Raw genomic sequence first — 13841 nt, forward strand, 5'->3', positions numbered from 1 at the left:
AAAACAAAATACTTCTTGATCATCGATGAATCGAACGCGGATTGCAGTTGCTGGTATTGGGGGGTGGAATATTGTTATTTAACTTGAAGTATACGAGTCAAGTGCATGTCAAATTAATCGTTACTTCCCTAAAAACAAGACTTCCATAAGAGCAGGCTGTGGGTGCGATTACGATAGGAAGGATTCTCAATTCTGACTGATCGCATTGGCATTGTGGCGCCCGCCGCCCGGCTTTGAAGCTGGTTGGGAAATAAGTGTATTTCTGTCAATCATAAGAATATGTCGAATTTCGAATCTAAAAAGCAACAAGTGAGAAGGGAGCTCGAGAAAATTGGCTACAGGAACATACCTGAACATCAGCTGGATGAATTCACTGCAGGTTTGTTTCCAGTGGCAGAGAAAAGAGTTTTTGGGGCTGCTCATGCTTTATGCATCCCTTGAATTTCAAAGGTCTTTGCATAATAATGTTAAAGTGAATGCTTACATTTCATCTCAGACAGTCACACAAACAACGTAAATTAAGCTGCAAGGACAGTGATGGGGAAGTGCGTGTATTTATGTATGCTTCACTGCACAATAATATCACATTGCCACTTGCCTTTTGCTGCAACAGTAAAAACTATCCCTGATGGCAATGCTACACCTCTGTTTGTTTCTACAGCCTGGGTAGTGGGTTCAGGTCAAGGTTGTGTCCGGGGTTGGTATAACAGCCAGGTAGAGGTATGCATGGGGCATGAACTCAACTTCATGGGACTTCTCTGGCCAGAACAAGTATAAATAATTTTCAAGTAGTTTTCAGCCTAAATGAATGCAAGAAACAATTTAACTGTTTCCTTAGTACCCCACACTTTAACTAGCCTCTCCCCATCCCTGGCACATTTCTGCCCTGGCCTAGATCAAAGGGAAGGATACCTAGGTACCAGATTAGAGGATTGAGTACCTACCAAGGTAATGACAAGACTAGCCTTTTTCAAATAGACAGATCATGACCTTGTAACTACTTAACTGGCATTGGTTTCAAGTGTTTGTTAGGCTATAACTGGCACTGGGCACATATATAATTTTTAGCCTATTTTCTGTAATCTCTGGGCTATTGAAACAAGTCATAAGATTAAAGACAGTATAACAAGAATACAGAAGATCATAGAAGCTCAATTCATGTAAATAATGCTAAACCCTCACCATGGCCAGCACACCAAGTTTTTTTAATTTCCTTAGTTGTGTAGAATGGCATTGAATTCTCAATTTCATTGGAGTGTACCTTTCCATTATAAGCAGCAATGAGATCTGAAACAATGGATGAATTTTAAGTTTTCCTGATTATATCATGGCTTTGTTTGTTTTGAAATTGTCATGTTCTCTAGCTTTTTTCATCCTAATACTGATTATGAACATGTAGGTACCATAGTTACTAAGAGATAGGTACCTAAGCATCCTGTTTGTTTAGAAGATCCAAGGTGTGCCTGCAAATTAAGTGCACAAAGAAAAGAAAGAACCTAGTTGATTTTTATCCAGGAAATGTTTCTTCAGGAAAAAACGGGCATTGTGAGATAACTAAAAAGTGGTATTTGTGAATTGTGGTTGTCATTAACTTTCCCCTTGCTGCTAAATCATTAGCCATAAGACATTGATTATTTCAAATTAAGGCATTGGTGCAGATGATTCACACTAGAAGTGCAGAATAAGCTCTTCAGATCAATACTTACTTTGTATGTCTAATAAGATACTACAGTCTGGGCCATTCACATTACATTTATATTTCTATTTTTTCCACTGACTGTGTTTCCTGTGTTGCAGACCTCCGTCGGCTGATATGCCACGACCGGGCGAGTCGGGCCAGCCGCAGCCAGGCCCGCTCGGCCGCCCTGTCCTCGGTCAGCTCTCGCAGCGGGCGCGACTCTTCGTTCCGCGACTGCAGTCCGTCGAGCCGTCCCGTACGCGGGTGCGTACTAGATGATCAGTACTGCCACCAGATGTAGCCTGCCAGGGTCCCCGGGAGGCGGATCGCCGGAGGCAGAGCTGTCTGATAACACATACAAATATTTTTTTGTGTGTTTGACGCTACCCGAGTGGTGTGTACAGTTGCGGCGAAAGAATGTCATGCACCACGGTGTAGCTGTGAGATACGTTGGCCTTAGTTTGTATCTGGTGCTGACCTGGTCTGCTCTGTTGGGACAGTGTGTCGGCGCGCAGCAGTCAGTACTACCGTCCGGACCCGGACTCTGGTCTCACCAGCACCAGCTACCGGGGCTCGCCGCGCGACTGTGGCGCCTCCCAGCGCTCCACCGGCGGACGGCCCAGGCGCAAGGTTCGTACCCTGTACCGCCGGTAGGGGCAAGTCCTATCTCACGATCGGAATTATCGGAAAATCACGGGTGTACGGCGAACTTTAGAGTCGAACGATCGTGCCCACGTGAACGGACACGGCCCTTCCCGCTCCACAGTGACTTTATTTGTTCTGTACTGCGACTATTACCGTTGACCGCGATATAATCCCCTAAGAGGATCATAAGAGTAACGCAAGATCGCGCGGCTTGTCGACTTCACCTAAATAGAGGTGGTTGTGTGTCCAGTTATGTCAGTGGTTATAATTATGACTGTCTCGCTCTCCCCAGGTGTACCGCTGTGTGGGGTAGGTTATGACGGCCTCTCTGCCCAGGTGTACCGCTGTGTGGGGTAGGACAGGTTATAACGGTCGTACCCTGCCCAGGTGTACCGCTGTGGGGGGTAGGACAGGTTATAACGGTCGTACATTGCCCAGGTGTACCGCTGTGTGGGGTAGGACAGGTTGTAACGGTCGTACCCTGCCCAGGTGTACCGCTGTGTGGGGTAGGACAGGTTGTAACGGTCGTACCCTGCCCAGGTGTACCGCTGTGGGGGGTAGGACAGGTTATAACGGTCGTACCCCGTTCAGGTGTACCGCTGTGTGGGCGGCCGGCGCGTCGTTACCGACGAGACCACCAGCGGCTACTCTGATGGCTCTCCCGGCTCAGAGTTCGTCAACCTGCGACCGGAGATGGACTCGGACGGGTAAATGACGGCAGTGGGACAGTCAAGAGCCTGGGGAGATGACGCACACAATTCAGTTATACTAATCATAGATACCAAATGCTCATGACTGGTGTTGCGTCCTAAAATGTCATTGGTACCAGCAATTACCATGCATAGACTGAATTGATTGTATTTTTGTAAGTTCAGCATGCCAGCATCTAATTTGTTAAATTTAGACAACATGCTATATCATCGCCGAATATCCTTTTGCCAGTACATTATGTGTGCATCGCGAATTGATTGGTGCTTGTGTACCGTACCTATTCGCCCGATATCATGCGTGACCGCTGTATAATCTAACGAATCGCCCCCTACGCCTTCAGCACGCCCGACTGCAGCGACGACTATGACGAGGACGAGTACGACTGCGCCGACGGCCCCCAGCCGGCCATGTGTGCCCGTCCGTTCCCGCGGCTGCACGTGAACCCGGTGGTGCCGACCGAGCTGCTGCCCAACCGGCCGCTCGCCAGGCGTGAGTGGGGCGTGGGAGGCAGCTGCTGAGCTCAGCTGCAGCCGTGAGCCGGGCCGGGTAGTGATTTTTTTTGCACGAGCTTATTTGTGGTTAGGAAAGATAGCCGTTTTGCCTGGACGTGATCGAAGCGACATACGTCAGATAACTGACTGCGGTAACGCTTGACTAGTATAAATTTGACGTTTGTTATTACCATGGAGTAGAGAACCCATGGTATTACCATGAAGTATTATTTACTCCATGTTATTACAGTGCAGCCTAGCGATGTCAATTTTGCAGTCAACTGTAATGAAACGAGATTGGCGCATACGTGCGTACTGGCTACCACTTCTGCCTTTCGAGATTCCCCTTTAGCCATGGCGTCGACCTGAAGAGCCCGCGTGTGATTTCGCCGTTCGTCTCTGCCGACTGACTGTATATCTCTCCGCCCGGCAGCTGGTTTCCGTGTGACGGCCGACATGCTGGCGCACCCGATCCGTTCGGACCCGTGCACGCGCATGAAGTGGTACTCGGACTACTGGGCCACGCTGAAGATTCCCGGCATCTACCGCCATCATAACGTGATGAACGCCGTGCGAAACATGCTCGACACGTACGACTACCTGCCCAGGGTGAGTGCCGGCCGCCGCGACGCAGGCATGGCGGACATTGGATCGGGTGGGAGAAAATGACATGTTGGGAATGGATGTCAGGAACAGGGCTGCGGAGTCGATGGATTTTCGGCGACTCCGAATCCGACTCCGGCTTTCAAAAACCAGCTCCGGCTCCGACTCCCGGCAGAATTGTCGACTCCGACCGACTCCAACTCCCGACTCCGACTCCGCAGACCTAGCAGGGCCGCGGAGTCGACAGATTTTCGGTGACTCCGACTCCGACTCCGGCTCGGGTTTCTAAAATCGACTCCGACTCCGACTCCGACTCCGGTCACAACTGCCGACTCCGACCGACTCCGACTCCGACTCAGACTCCGCAGCCCTGGTCAGGAATGTCCCCTAGTGCGAACTATTGAACTTGCTTCATGGTAGACGCATTGCTGAATCGTTACAGTTATACTTATGAGATACAGGACAAAGCCGGGCACTGTCCCCTGGTCCATGTCGCTATTCTCCATTTGGGGGAGAGAAATACGAAAGTCCCTTTCGCCTTTAATTCCCTTTCGTCGTATGACATATCTTATTATCTTGCTTTTACACTTATTTTGGCGAATGCCTTTGGACGGACGTTCTTCAAATTGCGACTGTTGCTCTAAATTATCGCTAAACTTCGTCGTACTCTGTCTCATCATTTCCCCGATTTTGTACTACCCAATACCATCCGGGCGTGTCGTGTACCCACTTGTGGTGCGGTCGTGACGGTGATTTCGTGCGCTGTTTCAGCCGCTGAACAAGCCGGAGCCGGTGTGGAACGTCAGCCTGCTCCGCGAACAGCCCACCGCCATGGTGAAGCTCAACTGGTGCTGAGCGGCGGAGTGGCAGACTCGGTCTGTCTACGACCTTTGATCTCATCTGGGGGCTGGTCCACGCTCCGGCACCCCGCCGGGGACCGTGCCAGCTAAGCGCAGCGCAGCCGCTGCACGGCCAGCTCGGGGCTGAAGCACGGTGTCCCGACTGGAGCCGAGTCCTCATGGTGGAGGGCGCTGTCCCGGCCATTGGAAGGGCTCAGGGCTCTGCGGGACTGGGCGGGTGGCGGGAAGTGCAATGGCACGAACAAAGGGGAGGGATCGATAACTGGGAAGGGATCAGTGCCATAAGCTTGGATTGGGAGGGATGATAGGATTAAGTATAAGTCTTGGGAACACCCGCTTAGAGGCTACGGAGAGAAAACTCCACTTTTGACCTAACAGGAGAGTGGAAACGCAAGAATGCCATTATTGCATAGCTGAACCATCATTAGCTGTCAAACATAATTGAACGGCAGGGCTAAAGACACAATGACCAAAGACATACCTAGTGAGATTAGTATTAATAGACTAGGGTAGTGTTAAGATGTGAACGCGTGAGAAATATGTCATTCACTTCGGTGCTAACCAATATGGCCGTTGGTAACAGATGCTGCATGGACAAAGACTCATAAAAATGTGCAATTTTGCAGAAAACTGCTCATAGGGTAAGACGAGATGATAAACCAATGTAATTGCTGTTGTTGAGTGCGCGAATTGTGCGAAATGTCACCTGCAACTCGCGTCTTTACGCTGCAATACGATTGTGCAATCTCGACAATATTGTCAGACTAGGAAGACTTAAAGGGACCCTCCCACCTTCAAAAAAGTTAATGAATTGGCACGAAAGTGATGTCGCTCGGTTCAGAAAGAGCGAAAACGAATATCTACCAAATTTCATCGAAAAATATTCACCGGTTTTCAAGATATGAGACTTTTACTTTTGTTTACTTTTTGGGATCTCCGCTGTTCCTAGCGACTTTATTTGAAAGTGCGGCATTTGTTGCGCGCAAAGCAGCATATACCACCGCGTGCTACCAAACGTTTTAGTAAAAGATTAAAAAATCGTTGGATCTCCGCTGACGTCACAAATTCTAAGGGGGCATACCAATGCACTAGCCCCTTAGAATCCGAAAACTGCAAGTTTGAAATTCCATATCTCCGAATTAAAGCATTTGTCGATGTTGTGAGTGCCCAAACCGGTATTTGCAGGCCATGGCCACCAATTTGGCTATCTCAACTCAAAACTAATGTTAAGGTGGGAGTGTCCCTTTAAGGAAGCCGACGCCCCTCGCAATTTCTACGCTCAGCCGTTGGCGATCGTGCGTGACACGATGCGATTTAGGAACCGGCGGGGATAAAGTAACCAAGTGGCGAGCAGTGTGCGCTGGACACAACTAGAACCAGGCAAGATGGCGACTGGATCGGACCGGAACAGACTCCCGACTGTTCAGACGAACAGCCGGAAACATCGCTAACCGCTGATGTTATTGTGAGCTGGCTTCCTCGAGCATCGGGTGCATTAGTAATCTGGTGAGGCATTCACTGTAAGCTCCGGGGCATGATCCTAGCCGTGAGGTCGGGACCAAGGCTCGTACTCGGCGTCACTAGAGGGCACAAAATGCTGTCCAACGGTGATCGGTCCCTGTGATATCGTCGCCTTCGCAGTGTGTTACGAAACGAACGGCTTTACCATGCCGCCCTTGAGGCTCGTTGGTCGTTGTAAATTATGTTCATTACTATGTACAGCTTGGTATTTATACGTCCGTTGTATTAAGCATTTTTATTGTAGCGATGCAACAAATGTCCAGTTTGACAGTGGCAAATAAAGATTGAATTCATCCACTGTGTAACACTGTTGCATTATCAGAATCAATAACACGAGTATGACTTACCTAGATGCGTTAAACACGATAGGATGTTTATTCCTGCTGCAGGAGTCAATGGATGATACACATGTGTACAGTGAGGAGTGGCGCCTCCTACCATAGGGTACAACAGGGGGCTGCCGCGGCCCGCCAGCCATCCGGCCAGATGAAGACAAAGTGCGAGACCGTAACAAAAGCCGTAACATAATCACCACACAGGTTCCGGCACACATGTACGTATAACAGTGTGCGTTTGGCCAGAGAATAGGTCCATGCCGGGAATGGCAGAACATGGCTTCAGAGGAAGGACATCCCAAAAGCCGTCTGCGGCAGCGAATCTGGTATACAAAAACACAACTCCGCTCTGATTCCGGGAGCGCAGTTGGAGCACGAAATATATGTACACGACCGCGTCGAAAGCAGAAATAAAACGATTGGAAATCGGTGGCATATCTCAGAAAACGACCGACTAAAACACGCATTCAAGCAAGCACAAAGCTTTACACACTTCACAGCGCCGCGCTTCTACTCTTGCATTTCTTGCACGGCTACCAGTGTTCATAATGCGCCCGATGGCCGACCATCGAATAAAATAACGTCAGCAAAGCACGTTCCTATTGTACGCTTAGAACGCAAGGTGGTCCATCGCCAGCCATTCAAGGCAACACGCTGGGTGCGCAGAAAAAATCGCGTGACGCACTTGCATGAGCGAAGCTGGGCCACTGCAGCGGCACTCGCCGCACTTCACCTTAAATGCGCTCAGCTCGCGTACCGAGCCAACAGTTCACACGCTCTGAGGAACGCTACGGGCGCTCACGTTCCTGAGGCCACTCAAGACGTGTGCGCGTTGTCACCCTTGTAGACTGAGTGGTAGGACATGCGCAGCAGCGCATAGGGGAAGCACGACTCCATGAGATCCATGGAGAGGAAGGGGCTGGCCTGAACGATCTGATCCAGCAGCAGGTAGACGGAGTCGCGGTGCTTGGTCGCCTCCTTCTCCTGCTCCTGGCCCAGCCGCAGCAGGCTCGAGCTGGCCAGCGCCAGAAACTCCTTCAGACGGTCCTCGATGTCGCCGTGGCCAGTGATGCTGAACAGCGCGCCGAACACACTGTTGACGGCGTTGGCCAGGCAGTGCGTGTTGTTGGCGTGTCCCTCGAGGGCAGCGACGTAGTGCGAGTTGTCATCGCGCGCCAGTCGCGGTATCGACACGGCAACGAACACCATCAGCAGGCAGGAGAGCAGGTACTCCTCCTCGGGGTTGTCCGCCTTCTGCGCCGGCTTCAGCAGGTTCACCAGCACCGGGTCCACCTTACAGTGGAGACCGGCCGCCGAGGCCATCTCGCTGACCACTTTGAGCCGTGTGCTCTCCAGCATCGAGTCGCCGTTGACAGGCACGTGCTGCTGGAAATCCTCGACCGATGACAGCAAGAACGGGATCCTCTCCGTCAACACGTCGTGCAGTGCCTCCTGACACAAATCTCGGAAGCAGAGGATCACTCCCACGATCGTCATGCGCTGAAGCACGGTGTCGACGTTCTGCAGGCGTTTCACCAGTTCCTTCATCGTCTCTGGCTTGTCGAAGTTGGTGCGCAGAGCGATCAGTACGTCACGGTTGGCCGCCACCAGTTTCTTTAGCTCCTGCACCTGGCTACTGACCAGCCAGACGAGCGTTTCGTTGAGCGTCTTCATGCCGTACGGGCCGATCAGCTCTGCCAGTGAGCGGAGCTCAGTGACATCAGTGAACTCCTCCGCGGACGGCTGGGCCGGGTCGGCCTGCAGCGACACGAACACCCTCTGACTGGGCGAGAAGCAGATGCGGCCGGCCGACACCCGGCGCAGCAGCACCTCCGAGTACCAGGTGGTGTACAGCGCCGTGATCGTCTTGTCGCCATGACTGTCCAACTGCTGTGTCTGTTGCAGCAGGATGTGGTTGAAAACACGGGTGATGTCGACGTGCACGTAGTTCTCCACGCTCTGTAGGATGCTCATGTAGGCGCGCACGCTGGTCAGCAGCTCAGAGGGCTTGGCGATCTCGTTGGTCTCCTGGTTGTACATCACCATGCCGACGAGCGCTCGCGCGAATCGGCTTTCCAGATGTTGGTGTAGGTACTCTCGTGGCGCGAACGTGTACTCCCACACGTGGATAGTAGAGCAGTAGTTGATGGCGAAGCACAGCTCGGTCAGCGCCATGTGTAGCTTGTCCATGATGGTGAGATCTTCACGTGTTCGCCTATATGTCTCCGTGCCTGGTTTCCCATAATCCGGTGCTGACTTCTTGCTTTTGTCCTTCTTTTTCTTGTTGACTGCTTCCACAATCATTCTCGCACAGTTCTTCGGAAGCAGCTTGTCACTGAGGGTGCACTGCTCGTCACAGATGGTGGTGATGATGTTCTTCGCCTCCTTGGCCATCTCGTCCAGATACATGTTCACGATGGAAAGAGAACGCTCGCGAATGTGGTGTCGCTCTTCTGGGCACAGCTCGTGTGTGCAGTTCTGGAAGTGGCCGCAGATCAGTGGGAAGCAGACGATGTACCGGTTCTGTGCCGGGAACTCGAGACACATCTTGAAGTGGTCTTCGAACAGCCGACTGAAGAAGCAGAAGATGCTCAAGTCAGATGTTTCTACGAGGATCTCGTCGAGGAAGTCGACCATCTTGGTGTGGAAGACGACGGTGTTGAGCAGGTGCGCCAGTTCACGGTTGTCCTGCAGACTGAGCGGCGTCTTGGCGACGGACGTGTACGCCTGCAGGCGGTACCAGTCGAGACGCAGGGCACGGAAGTCGAACATGTCTGCCTCCTCCACCTGCTTGACGTTCAGGTTGGTGATGGTACTGCAGATGGACGAGAGGATCGTGTTCTCGTCCTCGGGACACATCTGCAGCTGTTGGATGGCGTGGCTCAGCGCGATCGCGTCGTATCCACACAGGTACTGTACATAGTAGCGCTGCAGCACCTGGTTGTACTTGCGCACCAGGGCGCGCAGCACCTCCACTTGGAAGAGCAGCTCTGGCAACTGGCGATCGGTGAGGTCGTCGGCCGTCTTGGCCTTACCAGTGCGGGGCGGAGGATTTTCATTGTGGCGCAGCAGCCACGTGACCTCATCTCGAGCGAAGCACAAGGCCATGAGCACGAACAGCGCCTTGGGTCCCAGAAGACCGGGCTGATCATGCAAGATCAAGCCGAGGTCGCGCAACGCAGACCGCAGGAACTTACGGCGTTCTCGGTGCATGTGGCCTGCATTAGCCACCGCGAGGTTGAAGCACTCCTTCACCTCGGCGATCCGCTTGCCGTAGCCCTTGATGGACTCGAAGAAGGACTGCACATAGGAATGAATGAAGATGGTCTCGTCGCGGAAAAGTGTCGTCACCCAGCTGGACTGAAGCGCGTTGATCCACAGGTCCATGGCGACCGGCTGCGTCAGATACTGGTGACAGAGCAGGCAGGAGAAGATGATCCACCGTTCCATCGTCTCCAGCGACAGGTACTCGCACGGCATCGTGTCCGTCTGCGCCGGGTTCAGCATCTGCGCCGGGCTCGCCGTCAGGCTCAGCATTTTCCCCGAGCGCCACTGATCGGCGGACAGGTTGCGCCTCGGGAACACGTCCTTCAGCGAATGCAGCGCCGAGTAGAGCACTTTGGCATGCGGGATGAACTCTTCGGACAGTTTCTTCAGCGGCGGGTCGTACTCGATGATCATGTTACCCAGCCGTGGGAAGCTGGGGTCACTCTGGCCGTGCGCCTGCTCATGTGCAGCGTTGAAGAGACCCAGCACTGCCTTGCGGTCGTCGACACGGGACAGCAGGATCATCAGCGAAACGTACGTGCTGACCAGGTCTAGGTACCCCTTGGCGAGATCGAAGTTGAGTGTGATGTCCAACTGTATCTGCAGTGCGTCGATGGTAGTCAGTAGCTCGCAGACGTGATCTTTGAAGTCGAGCAGGTCGACGAACGTGAAGTAGTAAAGTGACAACGACTTGATGATGTCAGTGCGGATACTCGAAATGGACTGCAGACTCTTGGCATCCACATTTGGGAATTTTCGCACGATCTGTTTCAGCGTCGACTCGAGCGACTTTTCTGACAAGAATGACGGCTTGGACTTGGCGTCGCTGCATGCCTTCTTGATGTTGTAGATTCGCGTGAGCATCCCAACGCCGCGGTCGTTGAGGATGCTCAGCTTCTCCGCCACCTTCTGCTGGCTGGGTATCATGGCGCGCGACATCGCGCCGGCCTTAGAAGATCCTGCAACACAGAACAGGACAGTCACAGTAAGGCGGCACTCCATTTCGGCTCAATCCTGTAATAAGTGGTGGCTCGTCAATTGTGTCGATGACTCGCTATGGAATCATTCATATCTATGAGCTCAGACACATTTATCTAGCCTCAAAACTAATATATTGTTCACTGTACTGATCATCATGCATGTAAGTGGACCTGCATTTTAAATGCCCTTGGTAGCTTTAGCTACCAAGGGCATTTAATGGTAGCTTTACATTGGTACTTTGGCAGCATTCTCAGAAAATTTTAGCTCTGTAACAGGTCAGGTCACCAATAAACGATGTAGTATGTAAGGTCACATTCAAGCCAATTCAGAGCTGTTTGTGACCAAGGTTCCTGCTTTCTAGGGGCTTCCTGCTTTCTAGAAAATCCAGTCACTTGTCACCAAATCTAGTCACCAGTCACTTGAGGTGATGTGAGGCCATGTTCATTTATTCATTATCATCATTTACTCTTTAAACCATCCACAAAACTTGGCTTTTTGGGATACCTAAATGTCAGTGTACAAAGTTTACTTAGATCAAACACACAAAGTACAAAACAACAATGGTATAGCTACAATAAAAATCAAGAATTAAAACTGGTAGACATTTATATTAAAAGTTACAATCAAACACAAATAGAGAGCATGGCTTGAATTAAAACAATATTAACTCAAGAGTTTGGAGCCAGAGACTGGTATTTTGGTCTCAATTTTGACCCACACTTAAGCAAGCTTGAAAATCCAATTCCACACCTCATCTGATAAAATTTACCCCATTTTGTAGGCCCCAAATCCTAACTAGATATGTATTCTGTAAGTACAGATCCCATGGGGGGGGGGGAAGCATTGGAGGCTGAGGGCAGGCTGTATGCCTGCTTCCATGCAGTGACACCCCATGGTACCCTAAATTTAGCCAGCTTGAGGTGGTTTGACAAGTACCTACAGTACCTACCCTATAAAGGTAGTAGGTACCCTTCCTCCCATCCTAAATCCCCACCAAGCCATTTGTCCTCCCCTGTAATTTGAACTACAAAATAGGTAAAAAGTAACTTGAACCTATAAAAAGTTTTGTAGGTATCGTTTAGGTAAATCTATTTCTCAGTGATAGATAACATGAAATGTGCTGTGACAACACTTCATGGAAAATTAGTAATAATTTTCTATGATTTAATATACAATCTAAAGATCATGTTTTTTAACTTAATGTTGATCAAAATCAAAGGGTTATGTACCTAACATATGATTGTTTTACAAGCTCAACGTAGCTTGGTAATAAATACTTATTCTAATACAAATTTGAGTTATTCCAGTTATTCATGCATGGTAAATATCCACTAAAGCATTAATGAGCTCACACCAGTTCGATGTTTCCACCAAAATATAGGTACCTGAAATGCAGAATTTTACTAAAACTGGGAAAACCATACAATAAGACTAATGAAAGCTTCTGAAAAATGGTTGAATCTGAAAATAGGGTGCCAAGGTCAATATGATCAAACATCTTGAAATATTCTTGACCTTATCACATGACAATCAGCCTGTTAGTGCACTAACAGGCTGATTGGTGCCATGGCACCAAGAGGGGGAGAATATCCTAAATATCACATGACTAAAAATGCCCTTCATCACCCTGTTTTCAGATTCCACCAAAAAACATGCAATACCAGAAGAAACATTTACAACCATCAATACAGAGCATGCATAGTGTGACTGTGAGTGCTTATATTTTCAGATTCCACCAAAAAACATGCAATACCAGAAGAAACATTTACAACCATCAATACAGAGCATGCATAGTGTGACTGTGAGTGCTTATCAAGGTATCCTTGGTAAGAATACCTTGATCCTGGTAAGAATACCTTGATATGCACTTCCAGGAGAAATCATGCAAAAATCAAGATCCAAATCCAGGGAAAATCATGCAATTCCAGGAGAAACATTTACAACCAGCAATACAGAGCGTGCATGATGTGACCAGTGACTCGTGTGTGCTTATCAAGGTACCTGTTCAGTCAACAAAAATAGCCAAACTCCTGATGTATTGAATGGTTGGTTTTGCCATGATCAAATAATTAAATATGGTGATGAAATTGACCAATAACATGGCAGTGAGATGTATTTTTATATAACAAATAAGGCCAAAAATATAGAACCAAGGCTTGTCAAGGCAAAAGCTTGTTCTATATTTTCGGCCTTATTTTGTTAAATAAACATACATCTCACTGCCATGTTATTGGTCAATTTCATCACCATATTTAAAATAGCCAAATAAGCAAAAAATAATATTGGAAACATGGGACCTACGCTACAAGCACTGACAGAGCAAAACTTCGACACGGATGTTTGCAAATCTCACGCTTACCTCACTGCTCCGAAATAGCTGGAATTTCAAGATCTTCCATAGCTGACGTTCAAATCAGTTTAAATTTGAGGGTAATCAAATTACCACCTAAATTGAAATGCGATAATAGAACTCGCAACTACGGACACTCCCAAGGCTATAGAATAGAATTCCCAACAAAAAAAGAAACGACTCTCAGTGGTGAGTAAACAGAGCCATGATCGTCTCATATTTGTGCTGCCATATTTCAAGAAATTTTTATGAGGGTAAAAACAAGTACTTCTTTTTATAAACCCTTTGATACTTTTCCTTGGCTAATAGAACGAGTAGTAAAGTAATCTTGAATAGAACAAATCATTTTATATTTTGAGCTATCAATCAATAAAGATTATTGATGAAATGTACCACTGT

General features: G+C 49.3%; 2 protein-coding genes across 3 annotated transcripts; one reads left to right on the top strand and one right to left on the bottom strand.

Moving 5' to 3' along the window:
- LOC122384395 lies at positions 1-6802 on the top strand. Of its 2 annotated transcripts, none has more exons than XM_043371776.1 (7): positions 1-379; positions 1798-1942; positions 2179-2308; positions 2915-3030; positions 3375-3523; positions 3959-4134; positions 4900-6802. In XM_043371776.1, exons 1-7 carry the CDS (start codon positions 280-282, stop codon positions 4981-4983), a joined length of 900 nt encoding a protein of 299 aa, XP_043227711.1. In that variant the 5' UTR covers positions 1-279; the 3' UTR covers positions 4984-6802. The 2 variants fall into 2 exon arrangements, with proteins under 2 accessions (XP_043227711.1, XP_043227712.1); XM_043371777.1 differs by having other exon boundaries at positions 24-53.
- Positions 6730-13625, bottom strand: LOC122384391 (membrane-associated protein Hem-like). Its single transcript, XM_043371768.1, has 2 exons — positions 13452-13625; positions 6730-11070 (listed from the first exon to the last, which is right to left on the bottom strand). Exon 2 carries the CDS (start codon positions 11048-11050, stop codon positions 7661-7663), a length of 3390 nt encoding a protein of 1129 aa, XP_043227703.1. The 5' UTR covers positions 11051-11070; positions 13452-13625; the 3' UTR covers positions 6730-7660.
- Between the last annotated feature and the right edge of the window lie 216 nt (positions 13626-13841).

The sequence above is a fragment of the Amphibalanus amphitrite genome, unplaced genomic scaffold, assembly GCF_019059575.1.
Source record: "Amphibalanus amphitrite isolate SeventyFive unplaced genomic scaffold, NRLGWU_Aamphi_draft 000188F_arrow, whole genome shotgun sequence".
Taxonomy (NCBI): domain Eukaryota; kingdom Metazoa; phylum Arthropoda; class Thecostraca; order Balanomorpha; family Balanidae; genus Amphibalanus; species Amphibalanus amphitrite.